The sequence below is a fragment of the Agelaius phoeniceus genome, chromosome 10 (assembly GCF_051311805.1).
Source record: "Agelaius phoeniceus isolate bAgePho1 chromosome 10, bAgePho1.hap1, whole genome shotgun sequence".
Classification (NCBI taxonomy): domain Eukaryota; kingdom Metazoa; phylum Chordata; class Aves; order Passeriformes; family Icteridae; genus Agelaius; species Agelaius phoeniceus.
Genome location: NC_135274.1, coordinates 4316724 through 4336619, shown reverse-complemented (window position 1 = coordinate 4336619; position 19896 = coordinate 4316724). Strand labels below are relative to the sequence as shown.

At 45.6% G+C, this 19896-nt stretch overlaps 1 protein-coding gene across 2 annotated transcripts in view; it reads left to right on the top strand.

Annotated features, from left to right (window-relative positions):
• PIK3CB (phosphatidylinositol-4,5-bisphosphate 3-kinase catalytic subunit beta) overlaps positions 1–8401 on the top strand; it is a 93719-nt gene extending 85318 nt beyond the window's left edge. For both annotated transcript variants that reach the window (XM_054639425.2, XM_054639424.2), the window contains 5 exons: positions 2848–3015; positions 3444–3567; positions 4627–4772; positions 6181–6313; positions 6779–8401. In XM_054639425.2, the coding sequence (XP_054495400.1) occupies positions 2848–3015; positions 3444–3567; positions 4627–4772; positions 6181–6313; positions 6779–6916 (709 nt within the window). In that variant the 3' untranslated portion in view covers positions 6917–8401. The remainder of the gene's footprint in view (positions 1–2847; positions 3016–3443; positions 3568–4626; positions 4773–6180; positions 6314–6778) is intronic.
• Positions 8402–19896: the final 11495 nt, after the last annotated feature.

Below are 19896 nucleotides of genomic sequence, written 5' to 3'. Positions count from 1 at the left end.
TTGTGTTAGAAAGTGATTGGGCTGCTTTAGCTCTGTTATAGCATCAAAGTTGTGTTAGTGGAGAAACGAGTAAAGCAACAGCAACAGAAAATAATGAATTTGAGGAGTTTGATCTATGCCAAGTCGCCTTTGCTGTGGTAAATTGTCATAGAAGTATTTAATGTTTGGTTACTTTTTGACCAGATGCAGCACATTCTCCAAAACACTTTTTTGTTTCAGTGCCTGTATATAGTGGGCTCTCTTTTCTGTCTCCCTTACGTGTGTGAGATCTGAGGTTACATGGCTGTGTATGAGTGAAATCAGAGTTCACACACATACTGGAAAATATATTTGTTACAACTCTTTAACATGTCATCATTTTTAAACTATTGGACCTGAAGTTACAGAGATTGTGTTGATAAATCACACCAGTATTTTGTGTGTGTTTGGAAGGGCACTGGTTTGGTGAATTAAACACTTGAAATAAAGAACAGTTTTAAATGAGTGAAGAGAATTTTCTGTCCTACCCAGGATTTCAGTATTGATCTGTCCATGGCTTTAAAAAGCAGAGAGCATATCCTGCTGACAGATGCTGAAGTCAGAAAGACCAGGATGAGATGGAAAGGGCCCAGAGGATTTGTCCCTAACTTGACTCCTGTCAAACTGTCTCTCTGACAAGGATGTTTTTTCCTGCACTTGTAAGCACACAGCTCTCCAGGGGCTGCAGGCTTTCATCATTGCCTGCTTTTGAAGGGGAACTCGTTGGCCGCGTGCCCGGCTCAGCCCGAGCGCGCTGGGTTGCGCTGCCGTGGGAGGAGGCCAGGGTGCACTTTAACCTGGCCAGCTTTGGCTGTTGCCATTTGGGCCGTGCTGATAAGGATGGGCAGAGCTTCCCCGTGCCCAGGGGCAATCCCAGCCACCCTCCTGCTCCTGGAGAGCCCTGCTCTGGGGACAGGGCTGGGTCTGGGCAGGGCTCACAACACAAACGGGAAGAACGTTCCAAGCCTGCACTTCTGCTGTATTTTGGAGTTGAGTCCTCTTGAAATACTCTGCTGAATCTGGTTTTCAGTGCACTTTGTTGCCAGCAGGGAAGAATCCCAATCTATATCATTACTGTTTCTGATGCCTTAGGATTTTAGCTTTGATATTTTTCAGATCCTGTACTGCATTAGTGCACAACTCTGAACTTCATACAGAGTGTGAGTTACTGTCTTCACAGTTTGGTCAGACAAAACAATCCCTCTGAGCCTGAAGCTCAAGGACACTTTACTGTCTCAGGCCCTGAAAGTACAAACAAAAGTGAATTGAGAGGAGCAAACTGGGGGTAAATGACTTTAGTACCTGAAGCTGTAATTGGAGAATTAACCCCTGATGTGTAAATGGACCAAATTTATAATTGTCTGAAAAACTGGTGCCCATTGTCCAGCTTGGGTGTAGCCTCTGGGAGGCTGTGACTGCCCAAGGTGTGGCTGTTGAAGACCTTTAATAAACACCCACTTTATTCTCTAAATCTTGTCTGGCCTCTGTTCTAGGTAGCCCCTCCAAGGCATCACTGTTTGCACCACTTCAGTTGTGTTATCCCTTTGGTGGAGAACTGCTCAGTTCCCTGATAGCTATAAGGCAAAAACGTGTTTAATTTTGTAAGGAATTTTATTTATTTTTCTTCCATGGCTTGGGATACTAGGCTTGTCAGTTAAGAGACATGGTTATGCTTTGTAGCTATTAAATTTAATATCTTATATTAAACTTTATAAATATATATAGTTTTTTATATAAATACTAATGACAGTTTCATAAGCAGTGAAGCTTTATAAATAATATATATATGTATGTATGTCTGAAGGTGCATACATATATGTATGTATGTACCTTTAGACATCAATTTTCATTTGAAAATTGATCAAATTTTCACATCAGTTTTCATGTCCTGCAGTTGCTTTATACAGCTCTGTAAGTCAGTGAGTGCTGGTCTATACCTTGTGTGCTGCAGTGTAGATTTTTGTTGGTGTTCATTCTCTTACCCATGGACCATGACCACCATTGAGATCATATGCTTGGCCTGAGCTGCCTGGCACAAGAGCAGACACCTCAATTTGTGATGCATTGCCTTTGAAAAGTTTGCTGTAAGTTTACCTTGCTGAGCTCCCATCTCACGGGGTGTTGCCATTCTGTTCAGCTTTTTAAGCATCTGAAGGGAGGAAATGTATTGGGAAAAGACACACTTAGCTATTTATACACACCTCTCCTTGATTTTCATCTTGAACTGTGTCTCACTGTAATGCAGTGACATGGTAACAGGTATTTTCACTGGTCAGAGTGTGTGAATGCACAGGTGTGTTCTGAGATACCAAGCCAGTTAAGAGATGTATTCCTGTTTTCCATTGGGTTTCTGTGATTCAGTTTAGTATGAGCTGGGAAACATTATTTATGTTAATATTAAGAAGGATTTCTAGCATTTTCCTTTGAAGTAGGAAGATGGTGGAAAGGGATAAGATCCTCTTTTGCATTTCCAGCAATAATTTATGAATAATGAACTGGAGCAGGTCAGGGTCTGTCCGGGCAGGAATTCACAAATGCAAGCACAGGGCTCCCTCTGTGGCTCATCTTGGGAAGTTACAAGAAACTGGGTTCCAGTAAAAAGGAAAAATTAGGCTTTAAAAGTGTCTCTCTTCTTTGCATCTATATACAAAATAGGAAAAATGAACGTTTTAAATGTATTGCTGGTCTTCAACCTTTACAAACAATCCCTGTATATTGCCCCTTTAGAATTTACTGTTCACATGAGCATTCAGCCATCTCCAACATTGAATACATCAAAGCAGCATTTTGCTGGTTTAGGTTCTGACATGATTCTGTGTTTCCTTGCAGGATATTGCCCTATGGCTGTTTGGCAACTGGAGATCACTCTGGCCTCATTGAGGCTGTTTCTAGCTCAGAAACCATTGCTGACATTCAGTTAAACAGCAGCAACGTTGCTGCAGCTGCTGCCTTCAACAAGGACGCGCTCCTGAACTGGCTGAAGGAGTACAATTTAGGGTAATTTCTACACTTACTCTCTCAGCTATAGTATGAGCTACAAAATTCCTCTGAAATTTCTCTTTCAGTTTGAAGGAAGGGGTGGTTTCTTGCTAATTGTTTTTCTAGCATGTCAAATTCTGCCTGAGATTCATGCTACCCTTGGGCCTGGCACTTGCAGTATTTTGGCTGTGTGCTGTTGAGTAAGTTATATTAAATTTGGCAGCACAAACAAACCCAAGGAAACTACATGGGTCTCAAACCTTGATGTTGCCTTCCATACTGCTTGTTCTCCACAGTTACCTTTACAGTATTTTTTCCTCAAGTAATTCTGGTTTTGTAGCATCCTAATGGACTTCTAGTTTAAACAAGTAAAAATCTTTTTTGAGGCCAAAACATGACATGAATTCCATCAGTGTGCACTAATACAATTTTCTCTGTGGTTGCAGAGAGGACTTGGATCGAGCCATTGAAGAATTTACTCTGTCTTGTGCTGGCTACTGTGTAGCTACATATGTGCTGGGAATTGGTGACAGACACAGTGACAATATCATGGTCAGGAAAAATGGGCAGGTAAAAAAACCTTCTGTAGGCAGAATGCCTTTGGTGACCTTGGTGTGCAAGAGTTCTCTTGAGAACTTGTCATTCCTTTGGTGCCATGATGAAAGGAAAGGCACACATGGTTAGAACTGATGTCTGTGGTTCACTGAGGGTTGGAGAGAGCTTCAAGGAAAGGAAATGTGAGCTGGGGGAAGGACAGAGCACAGCCTGGTCCATCAGCAGTTCTGTATTTGAGAGAGGCTGTTCTGCAGAGCTTTTACACAACATCCAAGAGGCCTTATAGTGGTTTAGATTCATTGAATAAAAGTGGTTTTAGGGTATCTTGCAAAAGACCACCCTTAAAAATCCATGAACTGCATTTTGGAGCAGTGTGGTTTCCCTGAAGTGAGTCTGTGCAGCTCAGCCCTGCAGAAATGCTGAGTGTGGAACCCAGCACCAGCACAATGCTGTGCACTCAGAACCTGGGGGAGCTCCTAGACATCTGCTTTCTTAATTGTTACCCTGTAATGTAACTTGTCTGATTTAATTGAAATTACTCTTCTAGAAAATCAGCAAGGGTTATAAAATTGAGAGCTTTACAGATATTTACAGTATTCTTTTTAAGTTTGTACTTCCTGGAAGAAAGCTGCAATGCCCTTAACCTCAATTTTAACATGGGGAGCTGCCACAGGGTCCTTCAGATTAACTCAGCTCTGCTCCCTTTGCCTCTGCCCTTGTGTGGGAAGGCCTTGGATGTGATGATGTTGATCCTTGTGGGCTCATCCTTGGGCTCATTCTTGTCTGATGCTGCCACCAAGCTGTCTGTGGCAGCAGCAGCTTAAACCTGAGAGAATCTTTTGCTGCAGTGGTCACTCAGAAGTGTATGGATGTTATTACTGACTTTAAATCTTGAAGTGGTTTAGAACCAAATTCTCCCAAAGGGTTGAAACCATAGGTTTTGGAGAGTCATGTTAGGAGTTAACTGTTCTTGATACCTTAATCCTGTAGAGATATTAGAAAAGTAACACATTTCAGTGGAGAGATTATTTTTCACTTGTTTTTTTTTTGTTGTTTTGGTTTGGTTTTTTTTAGCTCTTTCACATAGATTTTGGGCATATTCTTGGAAACTTCAAGTCCAAGTTTGGAATTAAAAGGGAACGGGTACCTTTCATACTCACCTATGATTTCATTCATGTCATTCAACAAGGAAAAACAGGGAACACTGAAAAATTTGGTCGGTGAGTGTTATTTTGATCTATTTGTAATTGAGATAACTTCCAGCATACCAGAACTTACCTGGGGTTGGTTTCCTCATTTGCACTTGTGTGGAAGTGTGCCAAGATGCATTTACAGGGCTATCTACTGCTCTCCCTGAGCTGGAATGTCCACAGATGACTGCAGAACCAGAAGAGCAGGAGGTGGCAGATTCTGCTGGGCTCAGCTCTGCCTGCAGCAGCTCTGGGCTCCAGGCAGGGCTGCCAGGCTGCTGTTCAAGCACTGCCTTAGGAAGAGGCTCCCTCCTGCCCTTCCTGTCCATCAGGGCATGTTCATTGTGCTGGCCCTGCTTGGATGCTTGGCCATGAGGAGCCATGTGCTCCTGATCTACCAGCCCTGAAAGCTGGCTCAGTTTTGACCACGGAAGGAATTAGAAATGGCAGAGATTGGAGGGATTGCAATAGAGCTTTGGCTTTTCCATTGTAGCCCACCCTATAGGATCATCAGGGCATTTCACCTAACGAATTCTCAGGGAGGTGGGACCATGAGCTCTGGCACTTTTGTTCTTTCTGAAGAGCAGCTGGTGGTGTTTTGTACTGAGGGCTTGCTGGGGAGACATGGGATGTGTCTGTGTGTCCTGGTTCAGGGCAAATTTGGGAGAGACCCCCAAAGAGGCTCCTCTAGGAAAGCAGATTCATTTGGCCCCTCCTGCCAACTGGTCTGGGAGAAAATACCTCCTTGGAGAAAAGTGGAAAAACCCTGTTTATTAAACAATAAAACCTAAACAACATTAAACAATAAAACCTCTTGTTGCTCCAAAAGAGATGACAAACTGAGAAAGTCCCTCCCCAGGTCTCAGTTCAGCTCACTCAGTCTCTGGTCAGTCCCTCTGGTTCTGGAAATGTCACAGGCCAGGCCCAGCCCGGTGGCCACAGGTGGAGCTGCCTGTGCTCTGCTGGTGTTCAGTCCAGAGCAGGTTTGAACAGCTCCAAAGAAAAGGGAAAAACCCACAGTCCAGGGAACTTCTTTGCCTCAGCAAGCTACAACTAACTAAAGCAAAGGAGAGCTCTGTCCCGCTGTCTGTCCATCCACAGACAGCACAGTGCAGGAGCAGGAATGTGGAGGAGTGAGTGCAGTGTCTGAAAACAAACTGCTGCTTCTTCTCTCCCCCCTTCACTCTCTGGAGCAAGTTCTAAAGGTGCAAAACTTATTATTCAGCATAAACAGAGCAGACAACTGGGGATAAAAGCATCGTATAGTCAACCTAGGACACTGTGGGGATGCACAAACAGGTTCTGCAGGCATCTCTGTCTCTGTGCTGTGTCCCACAGTGTGTGTTTGTCAGACAGATCCCAGATACAGAGCTAGTGTGTGATCCCAGAGCCATTTGCAGTGTGTGACTGGCCTGTTGTGCTCCCTGCCCGTGCCCAGGTTCCGGCAGTACTGTGAGGAAGCCTACCTGATCCTGCGCAAGCACGGCAACCTATTTATTACCCTCTTTGCACTGATGCTGACTGCAGGGCTGCCAGAGCTCACCTCTGTCAAGGACATCCAGTATCTCAAGGTACAGTAAGAGCTACAGCTCAGCAGGACTCAGCATTTTTCCAGGATGTGATTTTTTGATTCCAAGATTAATACGTTTTCATTTCTGTGAAGATTTCCACACAGTCCTTGAAGTTTTCTTTTTCAGCTCTATAGGACAAGGTTTGTAGTCAGGCCTAGTGCTCAGAGAATGAGTTCAGGATCTGTGCATCTTAAATGGAGTCATCTCAGGGGTGTTTTACATCTTGGCTCATACACAGTCACAGACCTAGAAAGGTGAAAATGATTTGCTTCATTCTCTTTCAGTTTTATCTTGAAACCCAGGAAGATTTATTACTTAGACCAATTGATGTATTGCTCAATGAGTAGTAAGCAGAAAAAGTGTCAAAGGAGAACAAAACACACTGTGGCTTGTGTTGAAAGGTGAAGGAGCCTTTCACTGTGCATTTTAAGATTCCTAACAGTCCTTGTTTCCCTGTTGCCTTAGGACTCCCTGGCCTTAGGGAAGAGTGAGGAAGAAGCACTAAAACAGTTCAAGCAAAAGTTTGATGAAGCTCTGCGGGAAAGTTGGACTACTAAAGTGAACTGGATGGCTCACACTGTCAGAAAGGACTACAGGTCCTAGGAGATTCTCACATTTGCACTAAGCTGAAGGTTACCTTGATAAGTGTTTGTAAAGGGTTTCTGTGGTATGGACCAACAAAACTTCAGGAAGCACTGGGACAATGCTCTCAGGCACAGGGAGGTTCTTGGGGAGCCCCACACAGGGCCAGCAGTTGGACTCTGATCCTGATGGGTCCCTTCCAGCTCAGCACATTCTGTGATTCTATGAAATGATCCAAACCAAGAGAGGAAACGACAGTGAGAAGAAATGGACTGAAATAATTCCTGAGTCTTTTGCACTCTGCTTCTGAATGCTTGATTCCAAGACTGTCTCTACAGTTAGTGAACATCCTGGATAATCAGTTCCTGCTGACTTTGCACGCTGAGAGCTACTAGGCATTTTTAAAAAATTCTTTGGTACTTCATGGAGGTGTAAATATTTGTTTTTATACGTTAGGGTAATGTGCTCTAACATATCCTCAGGAGGTTTGAAGACCTCTGGCAGAACTGTTCTTCATTTAAAGTTAGGACTTGAAGAGTAATTTTTTTTTTTATATCCTAATCTGGCTAAAAATGAGTGTATTGTGTATATTTTTCATATGACCTCTGCCCTACTGGCACAGATGCATTAATTCTACTGTAAATAGCAACCATGGTATCACTGTACTGCAGGGAGCTGCTTCGTGTCTGTGTTGCTGCTGAAGGAAGGGTGGGGGAGACCTGACAGATGTGATGCAGCGTCCAGATGTTCAGGGTTGCACAGCTTTGTTCCTCTGACTTAACACACAAAAGAAGCCCTTCAGAAGGAGGAAGGTTAGGCCAATTCCAAACGTGCCTGAGAATCCCTCGTTGGTTACAGTCTCCCACTCAGCCTCTGGGGCTTTGCCTGCAGCTCCCAGAGAGGCACAGTTTGGTTTGGTTCCAGCAAGAAGCTCCTTCCAGCCTTACACTGCAATTCCTGTCTCAGATCAGTCCTTCCCTGTGAAATGTACTGACCTATGTGAGGGATGTTCTCATTAAATAAACAGCACAAAGTGATTTTTAAAGCATACATACCAAAAACCCCAACTGGTTGGAGAAGCAAGAGTTGATGGGGAAAGATCATTCCACAGAACACCAATGCAGTTGCTGATCTTCTCTCTCTATTTATTAAAAGCTTGCAGGAATGTTGCTTTACTGAGATATATATGTTGAAGATGGTTGCTGAAGAAACTGGATTTGTTTTAATTTATTTAGTGAGGTACCAGGCTTTTAGGTGCTTAAATGGAGAGCAAACTTGTTATGTGCAATAGGGGTCTGCTGGTTAAAAGATGTAACAAACTTTCCTGGACATCAGCAAGAGAGGTTTAACTACTGCCTGTTCTCCAAGGAACACTGGTAGCTCTTGATTCTTGTGGACATTTGAAAGAGATTAAACATATATATTTACTTTTTGACTAAACAGTTGTTCTGCATAGAAATGTTGGATGATGTATGAATTTAATTAAAGTAGGTTTTACTTTGTTGAGAGTGTTTTGCTTTTGTTGTTTTGGGGTTTCTGTGTTTATTTTAAAGGTTAAGAACTTACCTGGAGTCAGTTCTGTGTAGGGCATTGATTCTTTTCTCCTCACCCTAGGGGTTATCTCTCTGAAAAGACTTCTACTTCTAGAATATTCTAAAAGTAAAACTGTTACGTGGGTTGGTTTTGGGTTTAGGGCTGTTTTTTTTAATATACAGCATAGTAGCATTTCAAGTGTGCCATGTCCTTTTTTAAATTATTATTTCTACAGCAGATAGCAAGAAAGTTAAAAAGAAACAGCATTGCAGGTGACAGCAATGAAAAAAGTAATGGCATCTTCAGGTAATTCACAGCATGTGACTGTGCATAAGGAGCTGTTCCTGGACACATTCTGTTTTTCTGTGGGACAGAGCACTGGGACAGAGCCCTTGGACATCTCTGGGCTTGCTGAGGGAGACATCAGCTTTTCCAGGACTGTGAGGTGAAGTTGGCACTCCCTTGGCTGCCTGGGGCTGGTGTGGATGGGCTCTGGCAGGAGGGAGCACGGTGGCATCTCCATTTCCTTTGTTTCCTTAGTTCCAAGGGCAGCTGGGTTCCTGTCCCACCCCAGGCGTCCCGTGGGACTCGGGCAGGCGGCTCCAGGCTGTGCCTCAGGCTCCCTCTGCTCCCCTCTGTGCCTCAGGCTCCCTCTGCTCCCCTCTGTGCCTCAGGTTCTCCTCTCTGCTCCCCTCTGTGCCTCAGGCTCTCCCCTGCTCCCCTCTGTGCCTCAGGCTCCCTCTGCTCCCCTCTGTGCTCCCCTCTGTGCCTCAGGCTCCCTCTGCTCCCCTCTGCTCCCCTCTGCTCCCCTCTGCTCCCCTCTGCTCCCCTCTGTGCCTCAGGCTCCCTCTGCTCCCCTCTGTGCTCCCCTCTGTGCCTCAGGCTCCCTCTGCTCCCCTCTGCTCCCCTCTGCTCCCCTCTGTGCCTCAGACTCCCTGTGCTCCCCTCTGTGCCGCAGGCTCCCTCTACCCCCCTCTCTGCTCCCCTCTATGCCTCAGGCTCTCCCCTGCTCCCCTCTGTGCCTCAGGCTCCTCTCTGCTCCCCTCTGTGCCTCAGGCTCCCTGTGCTCCCCTCTGTGCCTCAGGCTCCTCTCTGTGCTCCCTCCTGCCTGCTCCCTCCTGTGCCTCAGGCTCTCCCCTGCTCACCTCTGCTCCCCTTTGCTCCCCTCTGCTCCCCTGCAGGTGAGAGCTGTGAGCTGCAGGTGCACGAATACTTCCCTGCCTCCAGCACCGCGGGGCACTGCACTGAGTCCAGAGGGGATTTTGGATGCGACTTTAATGCAGGTTATAAAAGTACTTGAGATGGTGAGACAATCCCATCGCCTCTGTTCCTTGAGGAGTGTTTAGAGGTGATTAGGAAATTCTGCTTCTGCTCAGTGTTTGTGTTGGTTAATAGCCCTTCAATGGCTGTGTCGTGTTTGCTTGTCTTTACCTTCTCTATGTTTACTCTTGGCAATTAATTAACAAGGATGGGAAAAGAAAGTTAGAGCCGAGTTAAATGGTCTATTTTTCTGTTTGGCAGCAAAGACAATGAAGCGTTTTCCTCCTGTGAATTGATCTTCAAATAGCTGAGAAGAGATCCCATCCCACGGCAATGCTTCCCAGGCTGACCTCTCCGGGCTGAACCTGGCAGGAGGCAGCATTTAACCAGGTCACCAAGGCTGATTTTGTGATAGCTTCATGGTAAGTTTTGAGCAGAGTCCTGGTGTGTGAATTGTATTAGTAAAAAGATCACCACTTCCCCTGGTTTTCATCATACTTGCTACAGCCTGTGGCATACAGACTTTCATTCAGAAAACAAATAAAGAAATGAACTGCTTTGTGAAAAGTCAAAGGAGACTTTAACTTTGACACTGTTTGACATCCAAGAGAAGACTGGATTTTGGCACATCAGTCCATTGATTGTTTCTGTACTTTCTTCACAATATCCAGCTCCAATACTAAATTGGTAAGTTAATTTGGGCTGATTTGGAACATATTGTTTTAGATCAGTTTCTGAATTCACGAGACATCAAATGGTTAGATTATAATAAGAGAATTTAAAGAGTTTGTGTTGAATCTTCAGTTCACATGGTCTCATGTTAAATGCCTTTCTTTGTATATGTCCACTGGAAAAATGAGTTTTCCTTCTCAAGGCCTTTATTGTATCTGGCAGAGGGGAAAGCTGCCTGGGCTGCTTTAAAAACCACAGCTGAAATTGGGTATATGCAGTGTGTAAATGATCTTTATTTGTTCTGGTTTATTACTGATTGCATGATTACTTGATGGGTTTGCTTTCTACCTTGAATCTTTTTATTTTGTGACAGACGGTGACAACTGCTGCTTTCACACTCCTGCTTGTCCTGTCTTGGATTTCCAGGGAAGGAGCTCCCATGGATTTGCCCCTCAGCTGTGGAGCTGCTTCCTTTCCCTCTCGTGCTTGTATTGGTTGTTTTGGCAGTGGGGTGTTGGTTGTCAGTCACTCACATTCCAGCAAATGCCTTGGACAGAGCCCATTCCTGTATTTCACAGAAAAGAGTCCAATATTCCTCTTTAATCTCCCAGAGCTATTGAAATCAGATAATTAAATAGTAGAGGCTCTTAATAATTGGTATGTCAGGCTATATTGTAGCTTTATTCTGTAGGATGGTTTCAAGCCTACATCTTTTAAATGTGTAATCAGTATTTCTATTATTATTCTTTCACAATATAGTGTATTAGTGTAATTATGTGTCTGAGCCAGCTTTAAAATCTAAGCCTGAAATCCTCTACCAAGATGTAATAATTTTTAAAAATGACTTGTCTGGCATGAGAGTCCAAGAGCTGAGGGGGCAGAGCTGTTCTGGTGCACAAGTGTCAGTAGGTGCTGCCATGTGAGGGCTCAGTGCCCTGCTGCTGCTGGGCCTCACTGTTTGCACGGGGCTTTGGGGATTTTGGAGACAAAAGGGGCTGGCTGTGGTGTGGCTGATGAGATTAAAGCCAGGCTAAACTCAAGGTGTGGTTCTATTGGCTGACCTCAATGGACACACATTAACCTGGGTGTGGGAGGAGCAAACAGCACCAAGCAGATCTCTGCAGCAGGTGTTGGTAGCCAGTGCAGGCAAGGAGCAGTAATTCACCAGCTGCTGAGAAATCAAGGACAAAACTGTTGGTGCTGCCTCAGTGCATGACAGAAATGTTGTAGTTACTCTCCCCAGGCATGCCTGCATGCCTGATGGAGGAGAGGAAGGGGCTCCTGCCAGGAGCATTGCTCACCCTGATGTTGGCAGCTGTCCTTCAGCCAGCCCAGCCCAGCAGCATCCATGGGGACAGGAGAGAGCTGAGCTCTGTTTGCACACTGCTGCTCCTGCTCAGGTGCCTTTCCAGCCTCATGACCCACATGAGGAGCTGCTTGTGTCCTTCAGCAAGCCACACAGGAAATCTTCCCAGGCAGATGCTGAGAGAACTTCCCTTGTTCTGTCCCCTCTGGAACGCTTGGATGAAGGCTCAATTGTGACCTATTTGAACTGATTTCACTGCATGGCACTGAAGGATTTAAAATAATGCTGTTGTGATGAGCTAGTCCTTCATCCTTTCAGTCTGTCACCTTGCTCTTCCTCAGGTGATTGTCTGGAGAAGTCTCCTCTGGATTGCTTGATTATGAGGAATGGGGTTGAATTTATATTTCCTAAAGCAATGGTATGGCTTACAAAGTAATGGTATGGTTTACTCTTGGGAGTTTAGGAATAGCAGTCCCAAAGTAATGTGAAAGGTTAATTCTGGTTTGCCAGGCCCTGGTTGGCTTTTGAAAATGACAATCAAGCACCGTGGAAATGTGGGTTTGGAAGGATTAAGGCCCCTGTAGCACAAGGGTGTTGTAAGATCTCATTTCTGGCTTTAGAAGTCTGCATTTGGGCAGGAAGTCTGGGCACTTGCTGGCAATGGGCAGAACCAGTGAAGTCTGGGCAGAAAGGAGGAGCCTGGCAGTGCTTCATTCCAGCCTGTGAGTCCTGCCTAAGGCTTTCTCCTACGTGGAATTCCTAATGGGCTCTGCCCTGGGAGCTTTCAGCAGCTCAGTCTGGTTTCTGAAATGATCTTTGTACTCTTGCATGAGTAGCATTGAGTGTCACACATTCCACAAGGGAGCTGAGCACTGTTCAAGGAACTCTGGAGCACAGAATGTTGTAAATGTGGCTCTGAACTCCTCCTGCTGAAACCCTTTTCCTGGGGGGCTGGAAACAAAACACAAGAATAGATGTCATAGCCCAGTCCAAGTATTCCCTAGGGATAGGAAAAAAATCTGGATTCCAGTCACCTTACCAGACATTCATTTGAACAGAAATGGAACAGCTCCAAAAGAGGAGTGGGAAAGACAGAAAGTCCTTTTCCCTATGGACTTTTTACTTTGGAATTTAGGAAAAGAAGAGATTAAATGAAGGTCCAAACACCCCAGCCTGTGTTCTTTTGCTTGGATAAATAAAAGAACCCTCAACATTAACGGCTGTGGGAGACTAAGTCTGTTTAGCCTGTTCCCTACCAAAGAGCAAGGAATTAATCCTGCACATAGATGTGTGCCCCTTGGCATGGGAGGAAAAGGTGCATGCTGCTAGACTGGGAACCTTCTGTTCCTGAGGCTACTTCCACCCCTCACCTCTGCTTGGGAATTCCACAGTGGTAAAGTCTTTGTACACCTGGAGCTTAATGCCACCCACCCCTGGCCCAGAGCCTTGGCCTGGTGTCTGCAGCTGTACTACACTGTTTGAAAAATTGCTTAAAAATACAGGTCAGGCTTTAAGAGCTCAAAGAAGGCTTAAATACTTGGTGAGTTGTGATTGTTGTTGATCCTTCCACGGCAAGGTGCAGGATCACAAGTGAGATACCGAGTTTGGAAATTCTAAGAGGGAATTGGGATGTGAGCTGCAATCCTTGTGGCCAGGACAGCTTTTAGAAGCCCCTTTCCCCATTAAAGTTGCTTCTCAGAGGTAGTTAATTTAGAAATAAAACTTTTAATATTCCAGACCACAAACAACACTGAAGCAAACAAAGGCATTGCAAGTGGCTCTGCATGTAATCGTCACACTCGAGTTTGCAGCCCAATGGGATAATCTTGGTTTCCTTGAGAGGAGAATGAAGGCTCTGGAGAATATTTGTGAAACAATTCCCTATCCTTAACAGCTGAGAAATGTTTAGGTTACAGCTCTGTTTACCGGGTTTGTGCTGGTTAAATGAGTGGTGGGTACAGACTGAACTGCAGGGCAGCTGCAGCTGCATGGAGCCATCATCCCGATGGATCCAGCCCTGGGTTTGGGGTGTGCTTAGGGCCCTCAGAGCCTCCATGCTAGGATCTGTCATCCTGATGGATCCAGCTTCAGGTTTGGGATGTGCTTAGGGCCCTCAGAGCCTCCATGCTAGGATCTGCCATCCTGATGGATCCAGCTCTGGGTTTGGGATGCTCTCAGAGCCCTCAGAGCCTCCATGCTAGGATCTGTCATCCCGATGGATCCAGCTCTGGGTTTGGGATGTGCTTAGGGCCCTCAGAGCCTCCATGCTAGGATCTGTCATCCTGATGGATCCAGCTTCAGGTTTGGGATGCTCTCAGAGCCCTCAGAGCCTCCATGCTGGGATCTGTTCATCCTGATGGATCCAGCCCTGGGTTTGGGATGTGCTTAGAGCCCTCAGAGCCTCCATGCTGGGATCTGTTCATCCTGATGGATCCAGCCCTGGGTTTGGGATGTGCTTAGGGCCCCCAGAGCTTCCATGCCAGGATCTGTCATCCTGATGGATCCAGCCCTGGGTTTGGGATGCTCTCAGAGCCCTCAGAGCCTCCATGCTGGGATCTGTCATCCCGATGGATCCAGCTCTGGGTTTGGGATGTGCTTAGGGCCCTCAGAGCCTCCATGCTGGGATCTGTCATCCCGATGGATCCAGCCCTGGGTTTGGGATGCTCTCAGGGCCCCCAGAGCTTCCATGGCAGGATCTGTCATCCTGATGGATCCAGCCCTGGGTTTGGGATGTGCTTAGGGCCCTCAGAGCCTCCATGCTGGGATCTGTCATCCCGATGGATCCAGCTCTGGGTTTGGGATGCTCTCAGGGCCCCCAGAGCTTCCATGCTGGGATCTGCCATCCTGATGGATCCAGCCCTGGGTTTGGGATGCTCTCGGGGCCCCCAGAGCCTCCATCCCGGCAAAGGGCTCAGTGTTACGAGTAGAACAGTTCCCATTTTTTAAAAAGGTTGCAGAGTTCACAGGTTGGGCCAATTGCTGCCAGGGTGGAGTTCTAACTGTTTGTTACTATAATCACCTGTCGTTTTTGTTAACTACCTGTTGTTGATAGTCGGCATGCAAATGACATCGGATCCAGAATGGAACGGGAGGGACCCCTCACCAAACCTAGCCAAAAACCCCTAAAACAACGAGCCAACACAAAATTGATGAATCAAAGTGTGACTAGACATGAGGAACAGAATCCAGTATCCGCCAAGACCTTTTTACCCCTCACACTAACCTCAAAAGATGTCGGCTAGACAGAGGAGCTCGAATGTTGACCCAAAATGCAAGGAATTTCCCGATGCTCTCGTGAGGATGGAGCCCCCATCTCTGCCTGCAAACCAGTGCCCAAAGCTGCGCTCCCTCATCCTCCTTCTCCGAGTCTCTCCTGGGAGCAGCGGCAGCGTGAGCACGGATCTGTTGGTCCTCCCCCCCCGAGCAGATCACTTTTAACAGAAGCATTAAAAAGGAGAAAGGTCTGCTGCCCGTGTCGGTGTCGCTCAGCAGGGCAGGGCAGCGCTGTCGTAGTGGTCCAGCAGGCTGTGAGCGATGAAGGCGCGCTGCGAGTGCAGGGTCCCGCAGGGCCGGCAGAGCAGGATCTCGCAGCTCGGGCACATCCTCCCGGAGCGCCGCGGGGCCCCGAGCTGCGGGCACGGCTCCTCCTGCGGCCGCCGGCTGCCCCTCCTGTGCCAGCACCTCCGCGCGTCCTCTGCCAGCGGGCTCCTTCCCTGCGGGCTGCGAGCGGCACACACACAGACACACACAGAGTGACAAACAGCCCCTGGATGCATTGGGGAGAAGGATTCGTGAGTGCATGAATCGTTAGATTTATCAGCCCTTCCAGAACCTGTGCCTGTGACACCCTACGAGTGGGTGCCGTGTGTGGCCACCTGGGAAAGCAGGGATGACAGTGAAAGGGAGAGTCTGGCTCTGGGCTGCAGTGGCAGTGACAAGCTGATAGTTTTAGAGCACAGAATTATTGAATGATTTTCATCATTTAAACAAAACCATAAGGGTGGCATCAGCTACGGGTAGGAGCTGATGCTTACCTGTACTCCTAACGGGGTAGGAGCTTCAATGTGCAACTCTTCTGTGCATGATTGTGGCATGAGCTGCGTGTGTTTGCATGAAAACAAACTCCACAGAGCTCTGTCCTACACATGCTGTCCACATCCTCCCCGTGCTGTCCTACACATCACAAAGGTTCTTGTCCCACTTGTGTGCACCAGCAATGCACCCCAATGTGGCCAGTAAAGCCAGCACTGGCCAGTATTGCACTGGCCTTGGCCAGAGGTGGAAGAGCTGAAAGGAAAGCTCTCCTGATCAAATTATACACCCTTCTGTTCTACCTACACAATCCCTGACAGAGCTCATGAATCAGTGCTGACTGCAGAGATGATCTGGCTTGGCTGCACCACTGTGAAAGCTCTGTAAGCTCTGATGGCTCAAATGCATTTAAAACCCATTGCCATGCAGTGTGTCTGTAGGAGTAGATCCAGTAAAGTCTGAAGGCTGACTCTCTCTCCATTAACATGAGAGTACCATGGGAGGTTACTATATTACTGTTCAATTTTTAATTTTTTTTTCTTTTAGCTCAAACTGAGCAAAATCCATATTTATCACTTACAAATAAGGATGAATGTTCAGAAAACAGGATGTTACTGTTTCAGTTGTATTTGTCTGCCTCCTGAATGCATTCTTCAGTGAAATTATGAACAACAGACAACATTTCACAGCAGTAATTCACTTCTTGGATGTTTGTCTATGTTTCTAGTCCAATTCCTCAGCAGAAAAATCCCAAAACCAAGCCCTTGGTATTAATTGTGCTGCAATTAGATCAGAGAGAAAAATCTGGCTCTCAGGTTCATTTCTTGCTAGTGTATTTTAATCTTCTGTGGAGCCTGCAACCAGCTGCTGTGGCTATCAAGGCTAATGCAGTTAGCTGAGTAATTGTGGGGACTTGCGTGCACTTCCTGCTAAGACGGTAATTTCAGGATAATTACCAAAGGCAGACTCTTGTTAGGAGATCTGTAGGGAAAACAACTCTTGGATGAGAAAAGACACTTTTTGGAAACCCCTCCTTGATCTTAGCATACACTCAGTATACTTCATGTCAAGGAAGAATAATACCAGGGAGAAAGAGCCAAGAAAAGAATTTCAAATCCTGTAAGAATGATTATAATAACTCAAAACTAATACATTCACAAAGCAGTAAGCTCTAAGTAATTTTTACCTTTGCTTACTTTGGTTAATAAAATGAATTGTTATTATTTGTTTGTCTTTTTGTTTAGTTTCCCTTTTTCTCCTTTTAACTGGAAAGAGTAAGTATAAAGGCACTATTACAGGAACACAGGCATTAATTATGAATTTTCAGAAATTTAGTATCATTAACTTTGTTGAACAGTTATTTTTGCTGCTGCCCATGCATTGACATTTTCCATTGCAACCCGGAGTTACTGCTCTGGTGCAACAACGTAATTTTTTTTATTTTCTTTTAAAGTTACTTCTGGAAACGGTGGGGTTGTCCCAGTGGCAGTGCTGGTGTGTCTACCTGGAGAAACAGAGATGCTGCCCCTGCTAATCTCTTGCTTGAGGCATAGGGAAATGGGTATTAGATAAACACACATACACACAAGACTTGGAGAAGTTAATTTCATCTCTAGTGCTGCCAGAGACTTAATAGTTTTTAGCTCAAGTTGTTCAAATAGCCTCTGTTTCCTTGTTTGTGAAACAGTTAATCCGATGGAGGTGACAAGGTGTCTGTGACTCGTCCAAAGCTGCTCTGGAAATGCTCACAAAATTTCTTGTTCGAAAATTTTGTGGAAAATGCAAAATATAATCTTGGGTGTACTTACAATTTATTTTTGGGAGACCCAGAGAAGAGGCTCAGTCGAGAAAATCTCTTCTTGAAGAGCCGCTCTCGCTTTTTCCGGCCGTGCTTCCCCTCTCCCGTGCTTTCTTCTGTCAGCTCCTTCTTTCCTCTGTGCCAGCTCATTTTATCTGTCATACCAGCAGCACCTGGAAGCAGAAGTCTGAGTCTGAAAACCTCAGCTTTGCTGGGCTGTACCTGGTGAAGTCTGGATCTGCTGCTCTACAGACCTGAGAGGGTGCCGGGCACGCAGGAGCTCAGTGGAGATCACTGAGCAGCTGCTCTCCATCAGATGAAGAAAATACCTGCACTGAAAAATCCTGCAGGCACAAAGTGACTCTGGATAGTCTTGCTCTATTCCAGATAATCATGGAAAGTAGGCTTGGACATTAAATAGAATGAATATTTCCCTCTGCATGCTCCTTTTCATGACTGAGGAGTTCCTTAAACCAGGAGCAGAGGCGGATGGTTGGACAGGAGCGAGGAGCAGGAGCCAGGGACACAGCTCTGTGCAGGGACCAGGAGCAGTGAAACAAATGTGAGATGGAACAAACACTGCTAGGCAAAAAACAGACCCCTGAGAAGATGAAGAACCAACTGGGGATTTCAGTTAAGGCTTGGAAATGGTTTCCTTTTTCTTTTGATAAAGCAGTTGATTAGCCCGCATTTCCGTGTTGCAATGCTTTGTCTCCAAGAATCATCCCTTTGGCCTCTCTGATCAAATTAGTGCCTCTGCTCCACATTTCATATTTGGTAATTGCATTAACTTTTGGTTGCTTGACTTGGAGGGTCATGCTCCCCCCCTCCTCTGTCTGTTGTCTTGTTCCTGCCTGCTACAAATATTTCCCACAAATCTTCTAAATCAAACCACACAAAGCTCGTACGCTTAAAAACAAAATTGGCAACCATTTTTAACTTTTCTTCTTTTACTCTTCTTCTCCTCCCTCCTCAGCCCCTCACAGACTTTTAATCAGAGTTCCCTGTGCCCACTTTTTACCACAGGGACACACACAGGCAGGAGGGACTGGGCCTCACTGTGCAAATGCTTGGCAGCATCACAGCTGCAAAGTTCTCAAATTTATCCATTAATACACATTAACAAGGAACTGTACATCCCTTGAAGGAGCACAGAGCATCACACCTTGCTACTCAGGCTTGGTAATGAGCCACCCAGGGTTTTAACAGAGCCCAGGTAAGCTGGACCTGGATCTTTCAGAGAAATGGCAGAAAAGACAATTTATGAGAGAAATTACAAATGCTTCACTGACCTGTAAAAGGAAATTATCACTACAGCACTAATTTGCTGTGAAGGAATGAATAGAAGTTGTGAGTGAAAGAAAATTACACACCCCACAAATTTGTCACAAATTAAAACCTCAACCCCACAGACTTGAGGTTTTAATTTGTGACAAAATAATCTGCAAATGCAAGACCCATTCTAGGCAAGCAGTGGTGCTGAGGTGAAGCTCTGCAGAACAGAGCAGCTGTGGCTAATGAAGGCAGCAGCTGGGCAGGTACCATCTGCCTTACTTCTGAGAGGTGAGCTGCAAGGGCTGGGACATTCCCTACCAATTCCACTTTTCCAAAAAGTCAAGAGAAGAAAACAAGCCATTTAAAATAAACATGTAGAACTTGGTGGCAAATGATTGAAGATACTTAGAACAGATATTTTCTTAATCCTTTCAGGCAATAGTTTCTGAAAAATTGTACTTTGCACGTGTATAGTGTTTCATTTCTCTTTTAAAGATGAATTTGTCTGACTTTGCTGAGTTTCCTGAAATGATTTAGGGGGAATTCCTTCTACATTTTGTTTAAGTGCATTGCCAGATCAGAAGATGTGAAAATGCAGCATTTGAATAATTGATTTATTTGCCTTGCTTTTCTTCTCTGCTTAAATCTTGTGAAACTTAATTACCATTGCTTTCTACAAACCAATTAACTGCTCTCACCTCTCTTATTTGGCACTAATGGTGTTTTGTTTTGTGAGCCAAAGTAACCAGTACCAGTGTTACTGTGGCTGGCCCTGAGATTTACTCTATTTTATGGGTGCTCCATAAACCTATAGACTACCTGATGACTCTTCTGAGTGGGGATCCTGCTTGCAGATCTAGGAGAAAATGTGTTTCCCTCAGGTGAAGATCAGGTAAGAGCAGGACAGAACATTGTTGGGAGCCTGGGTTCTATCTCCAGGCTGTCCCATGATAGAAGCAAGCTCTAGCACCTGCAGGACTCCAGATGCAGAATTGATTTCCACTGCTGATGGTTGTTGGTGGCTTTCATTCTGGAACATCCTCAGCAGTGCATTGGTGGCTCTGAAACTGCCCTCATAGGCAAAATTATGCTTCAGGACAAAATACAAATTCTGGATGGGGTAAA